Raw genomic sequence first — 22812 nt, 5'->3', positions numbered from 1 at the left:
ATTTTCCCCCCCCCCTCAGTCCACGTGCGGCCCATGGGCGCCGCCATTTTGTCCCCCGCAGGATCTTCGGGCGCCGCCATCTTGTCTCCCCCACGGGACATGGACACCGTCAGCATTCCAGGACCTGGGCCCCCCAGGCTCCCCGTCATCCGACGCCAGCGACGACCGACCACGACTCGCCTCAGTGACGATCGACCAGTCTCGTCCGCACAACCTGGCCACCACATCGACCAGCGTGAAAATCAACAGCCACGTGACCTCTTGCCTGCTGGACTCAGGGAGCACCGAAAGCTTCATCCACCCGGATACGGTGAGGCGCTGCTCCCTCGCGGTACACCCCGCCAACCAAAGAATCTCCCTGGCCTCTGGACCCCATTCCGTCGCCATCCGGAGGTTCTGCACGGTCACTCTCACAGTCCAGGGCGTAGAATTCAGCGGCTTCCCCCTCTACGTCCTCCCCAACCTCTGCGTTGCTCTACCACTCGGCCTGGACTTCCAGTGTAACCTCCAGAGCCTAACCCTCAAAGTCGGCGGGCCCCCACCGCCCCTCGCTGTGTGCGGCCTCGCGACCCGAAAGGTCGATCCGCTTTCTCTCTTCGCAAATCTAACCCCGGATTGCAAACCCGTCGCCACCAGGAGCTGACGGTACAGCGCCCAGGACAGGACCTTCAGGAGGCCCGAGGTCCAGCGGCTGCTCTGGGAAGGCATCATTGAGGCCAGCAACAGCCCCTGGAGAGCCCAAGTGGTAGTGGTTAAAACTGGGGAGAAACACAGGATGGTCGTGGACTACAGCCAGACCATCAATCGGTACACGCAGCTCGACGCGTACCCCCTCCCACGCATATCTGATATGGTCAATCAGATTGCACAGTACCGGGTCTTCTCAACGGTAGACCTTAAATCCGCCTACCACCAGCTCCCCATTCGTAAATCGGACCGTCCACACACCGCTTCCGAGGCGGACGCTCGTCCCAATCACTTCCTCAGGGTTCCCTTCGGCGTCACTAACGGGGTCTCGGTCTTCCAAAGGGAGATGGACCGAATGGTCGACTGGTACGGTTGCGGGCCACCTTCCCGTACCTAGACAACGTCACCATCTGCGGCCATGACCAGCAGGACCACGATGCCAACCTTGCCAAATTTCTCCGCACCGCCACTCTCCTCAACCTCACCTACAAGGGGAAGTGCGTGTTTAGCACGACCCGTTTAGCCATACTTGGCTATGTGGTCCAGAACGGAGTTCTAGGGCCCGATCCCGACGGCATGCGGCCCCTCAAGGAGCTCCCCCTTCCCCACTGCTCCAAGGCCCTCAAATGCTGCCTGGGGCTCTTCTCATACTACGCCCAGGGGGTCCCAAATTATGCGGACAAGGCCCGCCCACTCATACATTCCACACACTTTCCCCTGGCGGCCGAGGCTCAACAGGCCTTCGCCCGTATCAGAGCCGATAGCGCCAAGGCCGGGATGAACGCAGTAGATGAGACGCTGCCCTTTCAAGTAGAGAGCAACGCATCGGACGTCGCCCTAGCCGCCACCCTCAACCAGGCAGGCAGACCCGTGGCATTCTTCTCCCGCACCCTTCATGCCTCAGAAATTCGGCACTCATCCGTCGAAAAAGAGGCCCAAGCTATTGCTGAGGCTGTGCGACATTGGAGGCATTACCTGGCCGGCAGGAGATTCGCTCTCCTCACTGACCAACGGTCGGTAGCCTTCATGTTCAACAACACACAGCGGGGCAAGATCAAAAACGATAAAATTTTGAGGAGAATCGAGCTCTCCACCTATAATTACGAGATTTTGTATCACCCCGGCAAACTCAACGAGCCCCCAGACGCCCGATCCCGAGGTACATGTGCCAGCGCACAAGTAGACCGACTCCAGGCCCTGCACGACAGCCTTTGTCACCCGGGAGTCACACAATTTTGTCAAGGCTCGCAATCTGCCCTACTCCGTCGAGGAAGTACGGACAATCACCAGGGACTGCCAGGTCCGTGCGGAGTACAAGCCGCACTTCTACCGGCCGGACCGTGCGTGCCTGGTGAAGGCTTCCCACCCCTTTGAACGCCTCAGCGTGGATTTCAATGGGTCCCTCCCCTCCACCGACCGAAACACATATATTCTCAGTGTGGTCGATGAGTACTCCAGATTCCCCTTCGTCATGACGTCTGCCACCGTCATCAAAGCCCTAAACACAATCTTCGCTCTGTTCGGTTTCCCCGCCTACATCCACAGTGACAGGGGATCCTCATTCATGAGCGATGAGCTGCGTCAGTTCCTGCTCAGCAGGGGTATCGCCTTCGGCAGGACGGCCAGCTATAACCCCCAGGGAAACGGGCAGGTAGAGAGGGAGAACGGGACGGTATGGAGGGCCGTCCAACTGGCCCTACGGTCCAGGAACCTCCCGGCCTCCCGTTGGTAGGAGGTCCTCCCTGACGCTCTGCACGCCATTCGGTCACTGCTGTGCACCGCCACTAACAACACACCCCATGAACGTCTCTTTGCCTTCCCCAGGAAGTCCACATCTGGGGTGTCGCTCCCGACTTGGCTCGCAGCTCCGGGACCCGTCCTGCTCCGTAGGCACGTCCGACTCCACAAGGCGCACCGTTGGTGGAGAGAGTGCAATTGCTCCATGCCAACCCCCAGTGTGCCTATGTGGCGTACCCGATGGCCGCCAGGAGACTGTCTCCCTCAGGGACCTGGCACCAGCAGGTTCCCCACCCCCCCCCCCGGCCCGGCGCCACCCTCCCCCCCCCCCCCCCCCCCCCGGGACCATCCGCCCTCTCTCCCCCCCCCCCCCCCCCCCCCCCCCGGGACCATCCGTCCTCCCCCTGCCCACGCCCGAGGATGACGAGTATTTTGGCACGCTCCCGGAGTCACCGAACATCGGGTCAGCATCGACATCGCCGCCACCGCTACGTCGCTCCCAGCGGAACATCAAGGCCCCGGACCGGTTAAACCCCTAACTGGTCCGCCGGACTTCAAAAGACATTTTTTTTTCTGCTCAAATACTGTAAATATAGATTCATTGCTGTATGTAGTTCTCCACCACCCCCGCCGGACTCAATTTTAACAGGGGGTGAATGTGGTAAACCACTGTTGCACCTGTATGAGGTGGTGTCAGGTAGGACCTGTACTACAGGTTCGCCGGTAGCCCCTGCCTGCTGGCTCCGCCCAGTACGTGGAGTATAAATATGTGTGCCCTCCAGCCAGCAGCCATTTCGCCAGCTGCTGTGGGAGGCCACACATCTTAGAGCAACAAAGCCTCCGTTGTATCCAACTCTAGTCTTTGTTCGGTTGAACGTGCAGCAGTCTGTCTCCCTCTCTGTCTCTCTCTCTCTCTTCCCCATCTTCTCACTGTTGGAGTAGGTAGCATCATTCCATCCGCCTGGTCTGAATGGATCTGGACAAGCTGATGTCTGCTTGGGCAGGGTGACTACAGTAGCGGTATCGCCACTGGTCTAGGAGCTGAGACATGAGGGGCGGCTCTCTGGGGAGGCAGACCCGAATCCCACTACGGCAGATGGTAAAATTGGAATTGGAAGTCCAATGAAACTATTGTCTATTGTCGGAAAAAACAATCTGGTTCACTCATGTCCTTTACTGAAGGGAATGTACCAACCTTGCTGGGCCTGTACGTGACTCCAGGCAGCAGGGGCAATTAGCGGCCAGTGATGTCCACCTACCATGAATTTATTTCTTTCAAAGATCAACAAGGGGGATGTAACCTGGAGAGATTTTCAGCAACACCCCCTTCCCCCTCCCTGTCACGCGATGGAAACCATTATCAGACATGACCTGCAGTAGGTGCTCGCTAAAAGTGGACTATCCGTTACTACAAGCATTGACCAAACTGCTTTTAATCTTTGTGTTGCCAGGTTACTGGTCAGTGCCCCCCGGGATGGTATCGCAAAGAGCAGGAATGGGGACATATACCGATGTAACGTGTCCAATCGAAGGAGCTCAAACTGCCTGAAGCTAAACGCTGGTAAAACAACATTTGATTCATCTGCACAGCCCATCATTGTGAGGGGGCGGGACGATCACACTTAATGATACAGTCAGTGACCCAGGGCGCTGGGGAAAGTCCCACAGTGACAGTTTTGAGTGTTTGATGGGGACGGTGTAGAGGGAGCTTTACTCTGTATCTAACCCCGTGCTGTACCTGTCCTGAGAGTGTTTGATGGGGACAGTGTAGAGGGAGCTTTACTCAGTAACTAATCCCATGCTGTACCTGTCCTGGGAGTGTTTGATGGGGACAGTGTAGAGGGAGCTTTACTCTGTATCTAACCCCGTGCTGTACCTGTCCTGGGAGTGTTTGATGGGGACAGTGTAGAGGGAGCTTTACTCTGTATCTAACCCCGTGCTGTACCTGTCCTGGGAGTGTTTGATGGGGACAGTGTAGAGGGAGCTTTACTCTCTATCTAACCCCGTGCTGTACCTGTCCTGGGAGTATTTGATGGGGACAGTGTAGAGGGAGCGTTACTCTGTATCTAACCCCGTGCTGTACCTGTCCTGGGAGTGTTTGATGGGGACAGTGTAGAGGGAGCTTTACTCTGTATCTAACCCCGTGCTGTACCTGTCCTGGGAGTGTTTGATGGGGACAGTGTAGAGGGAGCTTTACTCTGTATCTAACCCCGTGCTGTACCTGTCCTGGGAGTGTTTGATGGGGACAGTGTAGAGGGAGCTTTACTCTGTATCTAACCCCGTGCTGTACCTGTCCTGGGAGTGTTTGATGGGGACAGTGTAGAGGGAGCGTTATTCTGTATCTAACACCGTGCTGTACCTGTCCTGGGAGTGTTTGATGGGGACAGTGAAGAGGGAGCTTTACTCTCTATCTAACCCCGTGCTGTACCTGTCCTGGGAGTGTTTGATGGGGACAGTGTAGAGGGAGCGTTACTCTGTATCTAACCCCGTGCTGTACCTGTCCTGGGAGTGTTTGATGGGGACAGTGTAGAGGGAGCTTTACTCTGTATCTAACCCCGTGCTGTACCTGTCCTGGGAGTGTTTGATGGGGACAGTGTAGAGGGAGCTTTACTCTGTATCTAACCCCGTGCTGTACCTGTCCTGGAAGTGTTTGATGGGGACAGTGTAGAGGGAGCTTTACTCTGTATCTAACCCCGTGCTGTACCTGTCCTGGGAATGTTTGATGGGGACAGTGTAGAGGGAGCTTTACTCTGTACCTAACCTCGTGCTGTACCTGTCCTGGGAGAGTGTGATGGGGACAGTGTAGAGGGAGCTTTACTCTGTATCTAATTCCGTGCGGTACCTGTCCTGGGAGTGTTTGATGGGGACAGTGTAGAGGGAGCTTTACTCTGTATCTAACCCCGTGCTGTATCTGTCCTGGGAGTGTTTGATGGGGACAGTGTCGAGGGAGCTTTACTCTGTATCTAACCCCGTGCTGTATCTGTCCTGGGAGTGTTTGATGGGGACAGTGTAGAGGGAGCTTTACTCTGTATCTAACCTCGTGCTGTACCTGTCCTGGGAGAGTGTGATGGGGACAGTGTAGAGGGAGCTTTACTCTGTATCTAATTCCGTGCGGTACCTGTCCTGGGAGTGTTTGATGGGGACAGTGTAGAGGGAGCTTTACTCTGTATCTAACCCCGTGCTGTATCTGTCCTGGGAGTGTTTGATGGGGACAGTGTCGAGGGAGCTTTACTCTGTATCTAACCCCGTGCTGTATCTGTCCTGGGAGTGTTTGATGGGGACAGTGTAGAGGGAGCTTTACTCTGTATCTAACCCCGTGCTGTACCTGTCCTGGGAGTGTTTGATGGGGACAGTGTAGAGGGAGCTTTACTCTGTATCTAACCCCGTGCTGTACCTGTCCTGGGAATGTTTGATGGGGACAGTGTGGAGGAAGGATCTCTCTCTCCCTAACTCAGTGCTGTCTGGGAAGTCTTCCCCCAGCATTCCAAACTGTCAAGAAGATTTGATCGGAAGCAGAGACTGTTGACAGTAAGAGTTGGGACTGAGGTGTAATTTCTAACATTGTGCCTGGGTTTACTGAGAATGGATAGAAGTAGTGCAGGATACAGTCATTATTCTCCGTTCAGTGGTCGGTGTCATTTTGATTTGTTTGAACTCCTGCAGGAGAGGCAGCGCTGAAAAACATCTCTGATGGCATGACGAACACGCACTTTGGCATGACGCTGGCCCGCAACTCCCAGGGCTTCATGGTAAGCAGGTTCGCTGGCCCATGTTTGGGATGGATGTGTTGGGCTCTCGCCCAGACCAATTTGGATAATAGTTTTAAGTAGAAGTCAAATTCTTGTTCGCGCCGGACCCAGCTGTCCAGCAGTGCGTTGTGATATTATTCCCTCAATTTGGATGGTCGTTCTGTCCTGTGTGTGTATAAGTAGCCAGTACACGGACACTTCTGAAACACTGACTCTGTTCCCAAGCTGAGGAATCTTCTGTGACCCCCACGCCCCCAATCCTTTGCTTTCTCACCTTTAACCAGTTTCGAAAACATAACAGCTTGTCGACAGGATGGGGCGGCACAGTGGTTAGCACTGCTGCCTCAGCAGCGCCAGGGAACCGGGGCGGCACAGTGGTTAGCACTGCTGCCTCACAGCACCAGGGAACCGGGGCAGCACAGTGGTTAGCACTGCTGCCTCACAGCACCAGGGAACCGGGGCAGCACAGTGGTTAGCACTGCTGCCTCAGCAGCGCCAGGGACCCGGGTTCAATTCAACCTCGGTCACTGTCTGTGCAGAGTCTGCACGTCCTCCCCGTGTCTGCGAGGGTTTCCTCCGGGCGCTCCGGTTTCCTCCCGCAGTCCGAAGGCGTGCAGGTTAGGTGGATTGGCCGGGCTAAAATTGCCACTTAAGTTTCCTGAGGTGTGCGTGTTGGGTGGGGTTATGGGGGCGTGGTCCTGGGTAGGCTGCTCTTTGAGAGGGGCGATGTAGACTCGATGGGCCGAATGGCCTCCTTCTGCACGGTCGGGATTCTCTGATTCTATAAGTAGAACCTCTACAGTGCAGAAGGAGGCCATTCGGCCCATCGAGACTGCATCAACTCTCTGAAAGAGCCCCGTACCCAGGCCCACTGCCCCACCCTATCCCCGTAACCCCACCTAACCGTTGGACACTCAGGGCAATTTATCATGGCCAATCCACCTAACCTGCGTGTGTTTGGACTGTGGGAGGAAACCGGAGCACCCGGAGGAAACCCACGCAGACACGGGGAGAACCGGGGAATTGGACCCGGGACCCTGGAGCTGTGAGGCAGCCGTGCTAACCACTGTGCCACCCTGGATCCATGGCGCTGTGAGGCAGCAGTGCTAACCACTGTGCCACCCTGGGTATCTGGCACTGTGAGGCTGCAGTGCTAACCACTGTGCCACCCTGGGTCCCTGGCGCTGTGAGGCAGCAGTGCTAACCACTGTGCCACCCTGGGTCCCTGGTGCTGTGAGGCAGCAGTGCTAACCACTGTGCCACCCTGGGTCCATGGCGCTGTGAGGCAGCAGTGCTAACCACTGTGCCACCCTGGGTCCCTGGTGCTGTGAGGCAGCAGTGCTAACCACTGTGCCACCCTCAGCATTAATTTAGCATTAGCTCTGTGGAGGACAAGTTCCTGGAATGCGTCCGATATGGTTTTCTAGAAAACTATATGTGAGGAACTAACTTAATGGGCTCTTTTAAATTCAGGATTCGGCCATGAGAAAGGGCTAATTAATAATCTCATTGTGAAGGAGGGAAGAGTGACCATAATTTTTTTTGAAATTTGTGATGGTGATGTGGGCATCGTTGGCTGGGCGAGCATTTATTGGCCATTCCTAATTGCCCTTAAACTGACTGCTGTGCCATTTCAGAGGGGCGTTTAAGAGTCGACCACGTTGCTGTGGGCCTGGAGTCACGTGTAGGCCAGGCCGGGTAAGGGCGGCAGATTTCCTTCCCTACGGGACATTAGTGACCCAGATGGGGTTTTTAACGACAAAAGTCTTTTAATTCCAGATTTTTATTGAATTCAAATTGCACCATCTGCCAGGGTGGGGTTCGAAACTGGGTCCCCAGAGCAGTACTCCCCGAGCCCCTTGATTCTGAGTCCAGTGACCACTACGCCACCGCCTCCCCCGGTGATGAACTTTCCATGAAGTTTGAAAGTGATGTAATTCAATTGAATCTCGGGGCTCAAATCTAATCAAAGGAAACATCAACGGTATGAGGAGCAGTTTGGCCTTGAGGGATTGGGGAACTATTAAAAGGTGGGAGGGTAGACAGGAAATGGCTCACATTTGAAGAATTAATATTTCCAAATTTACATTAATTTGAAGTACAGGTACCCAGCCATGACTAAGGAGAAAAGTTAAAGATTGTATTCGATCAGAGCTTATAAAGTTGTCAAAAAGTGGTAAGCCCAATGATTGGGTGCAGTTTAGATTTGGAGTCCTCTGCCCCTTGGGGTTGTGGAGGCCGAGCTATTGAGCGCGTTCCGTTTGGAGATCAGTAAATATCTAGCTATTAAAGGGAGCAGAGGCTACAGGACATGGTGCGGGAAAATAGCATTGAGGCAAGAGGTCCACTATGATCTCGTTGAAAGGTGGAGGCAGGCTCGAGGGGCCGAATGGCCTACATTCCTTGGGCGAGATTCTCCACTCCCGCGCCGGTTGGGAGAATCGCCCGGGCCGCCAAGGTTTCCCGGGACGCCGGTCCGACGCCCTCCCGCGATTCTCCCGGGCGGCGGGAACGGCCCGGTCGAGTTCCGCGGGCCGCGGGCCGGAGAATCGCCGGAGACACCCAAAATGGCGATTCTCCGGCACCCCCCGCGATTCTCAGGCCCGGACGGGCCGAGCGGCCAGGCCAAAACGGCGGGTTCCCCCCCCCCCCCCCCCCCGGCGCCGTCCACACCTGGTCGCTGCCGTCGGGAACAGCGCGGGAACGCTGGGGGTGCTGGGGGGGTGCTGGGGGGGGGGGATCCTGCACCGGGGGGGGGGGTACCTTAAATGTGGCATGGCCCGCGATCGGTGCCCACCGATCGTCGGGCCGTCCTCTCTGAAGGAGGACCTCCTTCCTTCCGCGGCCCTGCAAGATCCGTCCCCCACCTTCTTGCGGGGCGGACTCGGAGAGGACGGCAACCAGTCATGTTGCTCAAGTGCGCCAACATCGTCCGCCGGGACCAAGTTCAGTTTTAGGATTGATTGACACCCCCCCTCGCTGTTTGCTGGGCTGTCTCGGTTTCACTGGCAGTGTGAGGGACCAGCGACAACGGAGCCACCTCATCAATGCCAGTGTTTATTACTCCATCAGCTCCCTCCCTCGCTCCACCAACGTATCCTCAACCCCTTTCTCGCTTGTCTGTTCAGCTAGCTGCAAAGTGCATCGATGTTGATTGTCTCAACCACCCCACGTGGCATTGAGGTTGGGTAAAGTACTTTCTCCTGGACTTCCTGTTAGATTTATTTGAGGCCATCATCTTTTATTCAAGGCTCCTAGTTCTGGCCTTGTGAACCCTAGAAATAAATTCTGAAGACCTTTATCAGGACACTCCTCAACCTTATTTTTATTCTGGAGGAACGAGCCAGAGAATCTTTAATCTGTCCTGTTGGTTAGCGCTTCTTAGTCCTGGTATCATTCTACTCAAGCTCCTCTCCAGTGCCACTATTTCCTTTATAAAAAGGGGGGCAGGAAATGATCTCGGTAACGTTGAGGATGTTCTTCTTCCCAATGCAGGCGTGCGCTCCTCTCTGGTCGCAAAAGTGTGGAACCTCCATTTACAACACTGGAATCTGTACAAACATCAGCTCCAATTTCCAGCCTTCCGGAATAATTGCACCGACCGCGCAAGGTAGGAACGTTCTATTTACCGTTTCCCTGGGCAGGGCCAACTAGCTTTGTGCTGCCACCTTAGAAACTTCCGAGTCCTGTCCCCAACCCCCGGGTCGGCTGGAATCGCCGAGATGTGCAAAACGTGAGGACGGAGATTGGAAAGATGAGTTTAGAATGCAGCTGATCGGATTGGTACAAAGGACCCGCAGAGCCTATCCTCTCACGGATTCTTTCCCATCTCCGCTAGCCTGGCCAACATTCCCCCCAATCTCTGTACCCTGGACAACATTCCCCCAATCTCTGTACCCTGGACAACATTCCCCCAATCTCTGTACCCTGGCCAACATTCCCCCCAATCTCTCTACCCTGGCCAGAATCCCCCCAATCTCTGTACCCTGGCCAACATTCCCCCCAATCTCAGTACCCTGGCCAACATTCCCCCCAATCTCTGTACCCTGGCCAACATTCCCCCCAATCTCTGTACCCTGGACAACATTCCCCCCCAATCTCTGTACCCTGGACAACATTCCCCCAATCTCTGTACCCTGGACAACATTCCCCCCAATCTCTGTACCCTGGACAACATTCCCCCCAATCTCTGTACCCTGGCCACATTCCCCCCAATCTCTGTACCCTGGACAACATTCCTCCCAATCTCTGTACCCTGGTCAACATTCCCCCCAATCTCTGTACCCTGGACAACATTCCCCCCAATCTCTGTACCCTGGACAACATTCCTCCCAATCTCTGTACCCTGGACAACATTCCCCCCAATCTCTGTACCCTGGACAACATTCCCCCCAATCTCTGTACCCTGGACAACATTCCCCCCAATCTCTGTACCCTGGACAACATTCTCCCCAATCTCTGTACCCTGGCCAACATTCCCCCCAATCTCTGTACCCTGGCCAACATTCCCCCCAATCTCTGTACCCTGGACAACATTCTCCCCAATCTCTGTACCCTGGACAACATTCCCCCCAATCTCTGTACCCTGGTCAACATTCCCCCCAATCTCTGTACCCTGGCCAGAATACCCCCAATCTCCGTACCCTGGCCAGAATACCCCCAATCTCTGTACCCTGGCCAGAATACCCCCAATCTCTGTACCCTGGACAACATTCCCCCCAATCTCTGTACCCTGGACAACATTCCCCCCAATCTCTGTACCCTGACCAACATTCCCCCCAATCTCTGTACCCTGGACAACATTCTCCCCAATCTCTGTACCCTGGACAACATTCCCCCCAATCTCTGTACCCTGGACAACATTCCCCCCAATCTCTGTACCCTGGACAACATTCCCCCCAATCTCTGTACCCTGGCCAGAATCCCCCCAATCTCTGTACCCTGGACAACATTCCCCCCAATCTCTGTACCCTGGCCAGAATCCCCCCAATCTCTGTACCCTGGCCAACATTCCCCCCAATCTCTGTACCCTGGCCAACATTCCCCCCAATCTCTGTACCCTGGCCAACATTCCCCCCAATCTCTGTACCCTGGACAACATTCCCCCCAATCTCTGTACCCTGGCCAGAATACCCCCAATCTCTGTACCCTGGACAACATTCCCCCCAATCTCTGTACCCTGGCCACATTCCCGCCAATCTCTGTACCCTGGACAACATTCCCCCCAATCTCTGTACCCTGGCCAGAATCCCCCCAATCTCTGTACCCTGGCCAACATTCCCCCCAATCTCTGTACCCTGGACAACATTCCCCCCAATCTCTCTACCCTAGCCAGAATCCCCCCAATCTCTGTACCCTGGCCAACATTCCCCCCAATCTCTGTACCCTGGACAACATTCCCCCCAATCTCAGTACCCTGGCCAACATTCCCCCCAATCTCTGTACCCTGGCGAACATTCACCCCAATCTCTGTACCCTGGACAACATTCTCCCCAATCTCTGTACCCTGGACAACATTCCCCCCAATCTCTGTACCCTGGACAACATTCCCCCCAATCTCTGTACCCTGGCCAGAATCCCCCCAATCTCTGTACCCTGGACAACATTCCCCCCAATCTCTGTACCCTGGCCAGAATCCCCCCAATCTCTGTACCCTGGCCAACATTCCCCCCAATCTCTGTACCCTGGCCAACATTCCCCCCAATCTCTGTACCCTGGACAACATTCCCCCCAATCTCTGTACCCTGGCCAGAATACCCCCAATCTCTGTACCCTGGACAACATTCCCCCCAATCTCTGTACCCTGGCCAACATTCCCGCCAATCTCTGTACCCTGGCCAACATTCCCCCCAATCTCTGTACCCTGGCCAGAATCCCCCCAATCTCTGTACCCTGGCCAACATTCCCCCCAATCTCTGTACCCTGGACAACATTCCCCCCAATCTCTCTACCCTAGCCAGAATCCCCCCAATCTCTGTACCCTGGCCAACATTCCCCCCAATCTCTGTACCCTGGACAACATTCCCCCCAATCTCAGTACCCTGGCCAACATTCCCCCCAATCTCTGTACCCTGGCGAACATTCACCCCAATCTCTGTACCCTGGACAACATTCTCCCCAATCTCTGTACCCTGGACAACATTCCCCCCAATGTCTGTACCCTGGACAACATTCCCCCCAATCTCTGTACCCTGGCCAGAATCCCCCCAATCTCTGTACCCTGGACAACATTCCCCCCAATCTCTGTACCCTGGCCAGAATCCCCCCAATCTCTGTACCCTGGCCAACATTCCCCCCAATCTCTGTACCCTGGCCAACATTCCCCCCAATCTCTGTACCCTGGACAACATTCCCCCCAATCTCTGTACCCTGGCCAGAATACCCCCAATCTCTGTACCCTGGACAACATTCCCCCCAATCTCTGTACCCTGGCCAACATTCCCCCCAATCTCTGTACCCTGGCCAACATTCCCCCTCAATCTCTGTACCCTGGCCTCATTCCCCCCAATCTCTGTACCCTGGCCAGAATCCCCCCAATCTCTGTACCCTGGCCACATTCCCGCCAATCTCTGTACCCTGGCCAACATTCCCCCCAATCTCTGTACCCTGGCCAGAATCCCCCCAATCTCTGTACCCTGGCCAACATTCCCCCCCAATCTCTGTACCCTGGACAACATTCCCCCCAATCTCTGTACCCTGGCCAACATTCCCCCCAATCTCTGTACCCTGGACAACATTCCCCCCAATCTCTCTACCCTGGCCAGAATCCCCCCAATCTCTGTACCCTGGCCAACATTCCCCCCAATCTCTGTACCCTGGACAACATTCCCCCCAATCTCAGTACCCTGGCCAACATTCCCCCCAATCTCTGTACCCTGGACAACATTCCCCCCAATCTCTGTACCCTGGTCAACATTCCCCCCAATCTCTGTACCCTGGACAACATTCCCCCCAATCTCTGTACCCTGGTCAACATTCCCCCCAATCTCTGTACCCTGGACAACATTCCCCCCAATCTCTGTACCCTGGCCAACATTCCCCCCAATCTCTGTACCCTGGACATCATTCCCCCCAATCTCTGTACCCTGGACAACATTCCTCCACCATCTCTGTACCCTGGACAACATTCCCCCCCAATCTCTGTACCCGGCCAACATTCCCCCCAATCTCTGTACCCTGGACAACATTCCCCCCAATCTCTGTACCCTGGCCAACATTCCCCCCAATCTCTGTACCCTGGCCAACATTCCCCTCCAATCTCTGTACCCTGGCCAACATTCCCCCCAATCTCGGTACCCTGGACAACATTCCCCCCAATCTCTGTACCCTGGACAACATTCCCCCCAATCTCTGTACCCTGGTCAACATTCCCCCCAATCTCTGTACCCTGGCCAGAATACCCCCAATCTCTGTACCCTGGCCAGAATACCCCCAATCTCTGTACCCTGGCCAGAATACCCCCAATCTCTGTACCCTGGACAACATTCCCCCCAATCTCTGTACCCTGGACAACATTCCCCCCAATCTCTGTACCCTGACCAACATTCCCCCCAATCTCTGTACCCTGGACAACATTCTCCCCAATCTCTGTACCCTGGACAACATTCCCCCCAATCTCTGTACCCTGGACAACATTCCCCCCAATTTCTGTACCCTGGCCAGAATACCCCCAATCTCTGTACCCTGGACAACATTCCCCCCAATCTCTGTACCCTGGCCAGAATCCCCCCAATCTCTGTACCCTGGCCAACATTCCCCCCAATCTCTGTACCCTGGCCAACATTCCCCCCAATCTCTGTACCCTGGCCAACATTCCCCCCAATCTCTGTACCCTGGACAACATTCCCCCCAATCTCTGTACCCTGGCCAGAATACCCCCAATCTCTGTACCCTGGACAACATTCCCCCCAATCTCTCTACCCTGGACAACATTCCCCCCAATCTCTGTACCCTGAACACCATTCCCCCCAATCTCTGTACCCTGGCCAGAATCCCCCCAATCTCTGTACCCTGGCCAACATCCCCCCCCCCCCAATCTCTGTACCCTGGACAACATTCCCCCCAATCTCTGTACCCTGGCCAGAATCCCCCCAATCTCTGTACCCTGGCCACATTCCCGCCAATCTCTGTACCCTGGACAACATTCCCCCCAATCTCTGTACCCTGGCCAGAATCCCCCAATCTCTGTACCCTGGCCAACATTCCCCCCAATCTCTGTACCCTGGACAACATTCCCCCCAATCTCTCTACCCTGGCCAGAATCCCCCCAATCTCTGTACCCTGGCCAACATTCCCCCCAATCTCTGTACCCTGGACAACATTCCCCCCAATCTCAGTACCCTGGCCAACATTCCCCCCAATCTCTGTACCCTGGCGAACATTCCCCCCAATCTCTGTACCCTGGACAACATTCTCCCCAATCTCTGTACCCTGGACAACATTCCCCCCAATCTCTGTACCCTGGACAACATTCCCCCCAATCTCTGTACCCTGGCCAGAATCCCCCCAATCTCTGTACCCTGGACAACATTCCCCCCAATCTCTGTACCCTGGCCAGAATCCCCCCAATCTCTGTACCCTGGCCAACATTCCCCCCAATCTCTGTACCCTGGCCAACATTCCCCCCAATCTCTGTACCCTGGACAACATTCCCCCCAATCTCTGTACCCTGGACAACATTCTCCCCAATCTCTGTACCCTGGACAACATTCCCCCCAATCTCTGTACCCTGGACAACATTCCCCCCAATCTCTGTACCCTGGCCAGAATCCCCCCAATCTCTGTACCCTGGACAACATTCCCCCCAATCTCTGTACCCTGGCCAGAATCCCCCCAATCTCTGTACCCTGGCCAACATTCCCCCCAATCTCTGTACCCTGGCCAACATTCCCCCCAATCTCTGTACCCTGGACAACATTCCCCCCAATCTCTGTACCCTGGCCAGAATACCCCCAATCTCTGTACCCTGGACAACATTCCCCCCAATCTCTGTACCCTGGCCAACATTCCCCCCAATCTCTGTACCCTGGCCAACATTCCCCCTCAATCTCTGTACCCTGGCCTCATTCCCCCCAATCTCTGTACCCTGGCCAGAATCCCCCCAATCTCTGTACCCTGGCCACATTCCCGCCAATCTCTGTACCCTGGCCAACATTCCCCCCAATCTCTGTACCCTGGCCAGAATCCCCCCAATCTCTGTACCCTGGCCAACATTCCCCCCCAATCTCTGTACCCTGGACAACATTCCCCCCAATCTCTGTACCCTGGCCAACATTCCCCCCAATCTCTGTACCCTGGACAACATTCCCCCCAATCTCTCTACCCTGGCCAGAATCCCCCCAATCTCTGTACCCTGGCCAACATTCCCCCCAATCTCTGTACCCTGGACAACATTCCCCCCAATCTCAGTACCCTGGCCAACATTACCCCCAATCTCTGTACCCTGGACAACATTCCCCCCAATCTCTGTACCCTGGTCAACATTCCCCCCAATCTCTGTACCCTGGACAACATTCCCCCCAATCTCTGTACCCTGGTCAACATTCCCCCCAATCTCTGTACCCTGGACAACATTCCCCCCAATCTCTGTACCCTGGCCAACATTCCCCCCAATCTCTGTACCCTGGACATCATTCCCCCCAATGTCTGTACCCTGGACAACATTCCTCCACAATCTCTGTACCCTGGACAACATTCCCCCCCAATCTCTGTACCCTGGCCAACATTCCCCCCAATCTCTGTACCCAGCCAACATTCCCCCCAATCTCTGTACCCTGGACAACATTCTCCCCAATCTCTGTACCCTGGACAACATTCCCCCCAATCTCTGTACCCTGGCCAACATTCCCCCCAATCTCACCAATTGAACCCCCCCCCCCTTCCCCCTGTCCACCATCTACAAGGCACAAGTTAGGAGTGTGATGGAATACTCTCCACTTGCCTGGATGAGCGCGGCTCCCAACAACACTCAAGAAGCTCAACACCATCCAGGACAAAGCAGCCCCGCTTGATTGCTCCCCCTTCCACAAACCTTCACTCCCTCCGCCACCGACAAACAGTGGCAGCCGTGTGTACCATCTACAAGATGCGCTGCAGTAACTCACCAAGGTTCCTTAGGCAGCACCTTCCAAACCCACGACCACTCCATCTAGAAGGACAAGAGCAGCAGATACCTGGGAACCCCACCACCTGGAGGCTCCCCTCCGAGTCGCTCACCACCCCGACTCGGAAATATATCGGCCGTTCCTTCACTGTCGCCGGGGCAACATCCTGGAACTCCCTAACAGCACAGTGGGTGTACCTACACCTGAAGGACTGCAGCGGTTCAGGAAGACAGCTCACCCACCACCTTCTGACGGATTGGCAATAAATGCTGGGCCTAACCAGCGACGTCCCGTAAATGATTTAAAAAAATATATTATGCCTGTGAATGGAATCAAATGTGCTCGGGATGGGGAAAAGTCAGAAGATTGACACTAAGTTATGGTGGCCCCTGGAGAGCTGGTAGAAACCCCATGAGCTGTATGTCCTCCTGCGCCACGATAATTCAGAGATCAGACCGACCACAGTGCCACTGAACAGTGCTCTGAGCTACCAGATAGGCTGGCTCAGTTGGGATGTTGAGCTCGCTCAGGTAGAGGGTCTGAATGTGGCCGGGTAGGAGGTCACCCTTCGCCGGAGTCTCTGCGATTCTCTGTCTGTTTTCCAGACTGTGGTGTCTCCATGGACATTGTCATCCTGCTGGACGGGTCAAACAGCATCTACCCCTGGCACGAGGTACAGAGGTTTCTCAGTAACGTCCTCAACAAGTTCCAAATCGGCCCCAAGCAGATCCAGGTAAGTCAATAACCTCGTCGCCACATCGCAGCTCCGCTCGTCCTCTTCCGGCGAGACTGTGCCGGCGATTCCATCACTTCTGTAAATTCAGTTTCACATCGTTTCTCTTCCTCCACTTGATCAGCACAGAATGGGATTCCTTTAATCACTGAACAATGTGCTACAACCCAGCGATTAACCCTGCTCTGACTCACTCCATCTCCAGGGTTTAACCCCGCTCTGACTCACTCCATCTCCAGGGTTTAACCCCGCTCTGACTCACTCCATCTCCAGGGTTTAACCCCGCTCTGACGCACTCCACCTCTAGTGTTTAACCCCACTCTCACTCACTCCACCTCGAGTGTTTAACCCCACTCTCACTCACTCCACCTCGAGTGTTTAACCCCACTCTCACCCACTCCCCCTCTAGTGTTTAACCCCACTCTCACCCACTCCCCCTCTAGTGTTTAACCCCACTCTCACTCACTCCACCTCTAGTGTTTAACCCCACTCTCACTCGCCTCAGCTCCCTCCATCCCCGGTGTACTTTTTAATCCTGCTTTTATGCTTGTAAAATGCTTCACGTATTTAAAATTCCTGAATGTGACCGTTGGGTTTCTACCCCGACATTGTCCTTGTTGCACGGGTTCGTACCTCTGCGTAGATCAGCAATACCGCCTGAATCGTCAGGCCTGTCCAGCTGAATGTGAATGGTCCGTGGCTGGACAGATAGCCATTTGTGTCGTCACGGTGAAGGGGTAACAGCCAAACTCACAGCAGGGCGTAGACCTCATTACATAGCTTCTAATTTAAGCTGCATCATATAATTTTAAAAAACCCCAGAGTATTTCCTCTCCACTCCCATTTTATATATATATATATCTCTCCAGTCTTGGGAATGCTGCATGTTACTGCGTACCAAAGTAAAATTCACACCCAGTGTAAATTTAGAGCTTCAGGCAGGGAGAGGGTGACCTTCGACCTGCACAAGAACCACTAGGCCTCATCGAAGGGCAAGACCATCAACAAAACACAGCTATCGCTCTCTCCCTCTGTCCGCTTTTTGCGGAGCATTGAGGTTACCTCGCTGTAAATTCAGCTGCCAAATGATCAGCCCAGTGTCTGGAAACGCACATCAACAAGCAGTTGTTTTGTTCAGGGTTACGTTCCGCCGGTGTTATGATGAAGGGTGAAGTAAATTTAAGTCTTCGGGCTTAACGCGTCACACATCTCTTGGTTCGAAGGTCATAGGCTAGACCCCCAATCCAGAAAGGGTCAGTACTGAGGGAGCGGCGCACTGTCAGAGAGTCAGTACTGAGGGAGTGCCGCACTGTCAGAGGGTCAGTACTGAGGGAGCCGCACTGTCAGAGGGTCAGTACTGAGGGAGTGCCGCACTGTCAGAGGGTCAGTACTGAGGGAGCTCCGCACTGTCAGAGAGTCAGTACTGAGGGAGTGCCGCACTGTCAGAGGGTCAGTACTGAGGGAGTGCCGCACTGTCAGAGGGTCAGTACTGAGGGAGTGCCGCGCTGTCAGAGGGTCAGTACTGAGGGAGTGCCGCACTGTCAGAGGGTCAGTACTGAGGGAGCTCCGCACTGTCAGAGGGTCAGTACTGAGGGAGTGCCGCACTGTCAGAGGGTCAGTACCGAGGGAGCTCCGCACTGTCAGAGGTTCAGTATTGAGGGAGCGCCGCACAGTCAGAGGGTCAGTACTGAGGGAGCGCCGCACTGTCAGTGGGTCAGTACTGAGGGAGCGCTGCACTGTCAGAGGGTCAGTACTGAGGGAGTGCCGCACTGTCAGAGGGTCAGTACTGAGGGAGTGCCGCACTGTCAGAGGGTCAGTACTGAGGAAGCGCAGCACTGTCAGAGGGTCAGCACTGTGGGAGTGCCGCACTGTCAGAGGGTCAGTACTGAGGGAGCGCCGGACTGTCAGAGGGTCAGTACTGAGGGAGCGCCGCACTGTCAGAGAGTTAGTACTGAGGGAGTGCCGCACTGTCAGAGGGTCAGTACTGAGGGAGCGCCGCACTGTCAGAGGGTCAGTACTGAGGGAGCTCCGCACTGTCAGAGGGTCAGTACTGAGGGAGCGCCGCACTGTCAGAGGGTCAGCACTGTGGGAGTGCCGCACTGTCAGAGGGTCAGTACTGAGGGAGCACCGCACTGTCAGAGGGTCAGTACTGAGGGAGCGCCGCACTGTGGGAGGGTCAGTACTGAGGAAGCGCGCACTGTCAGAGGGTCAGTACTGAGGGAGCCGCACTGTCAGAGGGTCAGCACTGTGGGAGTGCCGCACTATCAGAGGGTCAGTACTGAGGGAGCGCCGCACTGTCAGAGGGTCAGTACTGAGGGAGCGCCGCACTGTGGGAGGGTCAGTACTGAGGGAGCGCCGCACTGTCAGAGGGTCAGTACTGAGGGAGCCGCACTGTCAGAGGGTCAGTACTGAGAGAGTGCCGCACTGTCAGAGGGTCAGTACTGAGGGAGTGCCGCACTGTCAGAGGGTCAGTACTGAGGGAGCACCGCACTGTCGGAGAGTCAGTACTGAGGGAGTGCCGCACTGTCAGAGGGTCAGTACTGAGGGAGTGCCGCACTGTCAGAGGGTCAGTACTGAGGGAGTGCCGCACTGTCAGAGGGTCAGTACTGAGGGAGTGCCGCACTGTCAGAGGGTCAGTACTGAGGGAGTGCCGCGCTGTCAGATGGTCAGTACTGAGGGAGTGCCGCACTGTCAGAGGGTCAGTACTGAGGGAGCTCCGCACTGTCAGAGGGTCAGTACTGAGGGAGTGCCGCACTGTCAGAGGGTCAGTACTGAGGGAGTGCCGCACTGTGGGAGGGTCAGTACTGAGGGAGTGCTGCACTGTCAGAGGGTCAGTACTGAGGGAGTTCTGCACTGTCAGAGGGTCAGTTCTGAGGGAGCTCCGCACTGTCGGAGCGTCAGTACTGAGGGAGTGCTGCACTGTCGGAGCGTCAGTACTGAGGGAGTGCTGCACTGTCAGAGAGTCAGTACTGAGGGAGCGGCGCACTGTGGGAGGGTCAGGACTGAGGGAGTGCTGCACTGTCAGAGGGTCAGTACTGAGGGAGTACTGCACTGTCAGAGGGTCAGTACTGAGGGAGCGCTGCACTGTGCGAGGGTCAGTACTGAGGGAGCTCCACACTGTCAGAGGGTCAGTACTGAGGGAGTGCTGCACTGTCAGAGGGTCAGTGCTGAGGGAGTGCCGCACTGTCGGAGGGTCAGTACTGAGGGAGTGCCGCACTGTCATAGCGTCAGTACTGAGGGAGCGCTGCACTGTCAGAGGGTCAGTACTGACGGAGTGCTGCACTGTCAGAGGGTCAGTAGTGAGGTAGTGCCGCACTGTCGGAGCGTCAGTACTGAGGGAGTGCTGCACTGTCAGAGGGTCAGTACTGAGGGAGCGCCGCACTGTCAGAGGGTCACTACTGAGGGAGTGCCGCACTGTCAGAGGGTCAGTACTGAGGGAGTGCTGCACTGTCAGAGGGTCAGTACTGAGGGAGCGCCGCACTGTCAGAGGGTCAGTACTGAGGGAGCGCCGCACTGTCAGAGGGTCACTACTGAGGGAGTGCCGCACTGTCAGAGGGTCAGTACTGAGGGAGTGCTGCACTGTCAGAGGGTCAGTACTGAGGGAGTGCCGCACTGTGCGAGGGTCAGTACTGAGGGAGTGCCGCACTGAGGGAGGGTCTGTACTGAGGGAGCGCCGCACTGTGGGAGGGTCAGTACTGAGGGCGTGCCGCACTGTGGGAGGGTCAGTACTGAGGGAGTGCTGCACTGTCAGAGGCTCCGTACTGAGTGAGTGCCGCACTGTCAGGGGGTCAGTACTGAGGGAGTGCACTGTCAGAGGGTCAGTACTGAGGGAGTGCCGCACTGTCAGAGGGTCAGTACTGAGGGAGCGCCGCACTGTCAGAGTGTCAGTACTGAGGGAGTGCCGCACTGTCGGAGAGTCAGTACTGAGGGAGTGCCGCACTGTCAGAGGGTCAGTGCTGAGGGAGTGCCGCACTGTCAGAGGGTCAGTACTGAGGGAGAGCCGCACTGTCAGAGGGTCAGTACTGAGGGAGTGCTGCACTGTCAGAGGGTCAGTACTGAGGGAGTGCTGCACTGTCAGAGGGTCAGTACTGAGGGAGCGCCGCACTGTCAGAGGGTCAGTACTGAGGGAGTGCCGCACTGTCAGAGGGTCAGTACTGAGGGAGTGCCGCACTGTGGGAGGGGCAGTACTGAGGGAGTGCCGCACTGTCAGAGGGTCAGTACTGAGGGAGTGCTGCACTGTCAGAGGGTCAGTACTGAGGGAGCGCCGCACTGTCAGAGGGTCAGTACTGAGGGAGTGCCGCACTGTCAGAGGGTCAGTACTGAGGGAGTGCCGCACTGTCGTAGGGTTAGTACTGAGGGAGTGCCGCACTGAGGGAGGGTCAGTACTGAGGGAGCTCCACACTGTCAGAGGGTCAGTACTGAGGGAGTGCCGCACTGTCAGAGGGTCAGTACTGAGGGAGTGCCGCACTGTCGTAGGGTTAGTACTGAGGGAGTGTCGCACTGTCAGAGGGTCAGTACTGAGGGAGTGCCGCACTGTCAGAGGGTCAGTACTGAGGGAGTGCCGCACTGTCAGAGGGTTAGTACTGAGGGAGTGCCGCACTGAGGGAGGGTCAGTACTGAGGGAGCTCCACACTGTCAGAGGGTCAGTACTGAGGGAGTGCCGCACTGTCAGAGGGTCAGTACTGAGGGAGTGCCGCACTGTCGTAGGGTTAGTACTGAGGGAGTGTCGCACTGTCAGAGGGTCAGTACTGAGGGAGCGCCGCACTGTCAGAGGGTCAGTACTGAGGGAGTGCCGCACTGTCAGAGGGTCAGTACTGAGGGAGTGCTGCACTGTCAGATGGTCAGTACTGAGCGAGCGCCGCACTGTCAGAGGGTCAGTACTGAGGGAGTGCCGCACTGTCAGAGGGTCAGTACTGAGGGAGTGCTGCACTGTCAGAGGGTCAGTACTGAGGGAGTGCCGCACTGTCAGAGGGTCAGTACTGGGGGAGCGCCGCACTGTCAGAGGGTCAGTGCTGAGGGAGTGCCGCACTGTCAGAGGGTCAGTAGTGAGGGAGCGCCGCACTGTGGGAGGGTCAGGACTGAGGGAGCGCCGCACTGTCAGAGGGTCAGTACTGAGGGAGTGCCGCACTGTCGGAGGGTCAGTACTGAGGGAGTGCTGCACTGTCAGAGGGTCAGTACTGAGGGAGTGCCGCACTGTCAGAGGGTCAGTACTGAGGGAGTGCCGCACTGTCGGAGGGTCAGTACTGAGGGAGTGCTGCACTGTCAGAGGGTCAGTACTGAGGGAGTGCCGCACTATCAGAGGGTCAGTACTGAGGGAGCGCCGCACTGTCAGGGGGTCAGTACTGAGGGAGCGCCGCACTGTCAGAGGGTCAGTACTGAGGGAGTGCCGCACTGTCAGAGGGTCAGTACTGAGGGAGTGCCGCACTGTCGGAGGGTCAGTACTGAGGGAGCGCCGCACTGTCAGAGGGTCAGTACTGAGGGAGTGCCGCACTGTCGGAGGGTCAGTACTGAGGGAGTGCTGCACTGTCAGAGGGTCAGTACTGAGGGAGTGCCGCACTGTCAGAGGGTCAGTACTGAGGGAGCGCCGCACTGTCAGAGAGTTAGTACTGAGGGAGTGCCGCACTGTCAGAGGGTCAGTACTGAGGGAGCGCCGCACTGTCAGAGGGTCAGTACTGAGGGAGCTCCGCACTGTCAGAGGGTCAGTACTGAGGGAGCGCCGCACTGTCAGAGGGTCAGCACTGTGGGAGTGCCGCACTGTCAGAGGGTCGTACTGAGGGAGCGCCGCACTGTCAGAGGGTCAGTA

At 56.0% G+C, this 22812-nt stretch overlaps 1 protein-coding gene across 1 annotated transcript in view; it reads left to right on the top strand.

Annotated features, from left to right (window-relative positions):
• itga10 (integrin, alpha 10) overlaps window positions 1-22812 on the top strand; it is a 217026-nt gene that overhangs the window by 74169 nt on the left and 120045 nt on the right. Inside the window, 4 exon segments of the mRNA XM_072490684.1 lie at window positions 3876-3985; window positions 6088-6173; window positions 9669-9783; window positions 16882-17009. Of these exon segments, the coding sequence (XP_072346785.1) occupies window positions 3876-3985; window positions 6088-6173; window positions 9669-9783; window positions 16882-17009 (439 nt within the window).

This window comes from Scyliorhinus torazame, chromosome 26, assembly GCF_047496885.1.
Source record: "Scyliorhinus torazame isolate Kashiwa2021f chromosome 26, sScyTor2.1, whole genome shotgun sequence".
NCBI classification, from domain to species: Eukaryota; Metazoa; Chordata; class Chondrichthyes; order Carcharhiniformes; family Scyliorhinidae; genus Scyliorhinus; species Scyliorhinus torazame.
The sequence above is the reverse complement of the archived record's forward strand: the minus strand, read 5'-3'. Positions and strand labels throughout refer to the sequence as shown.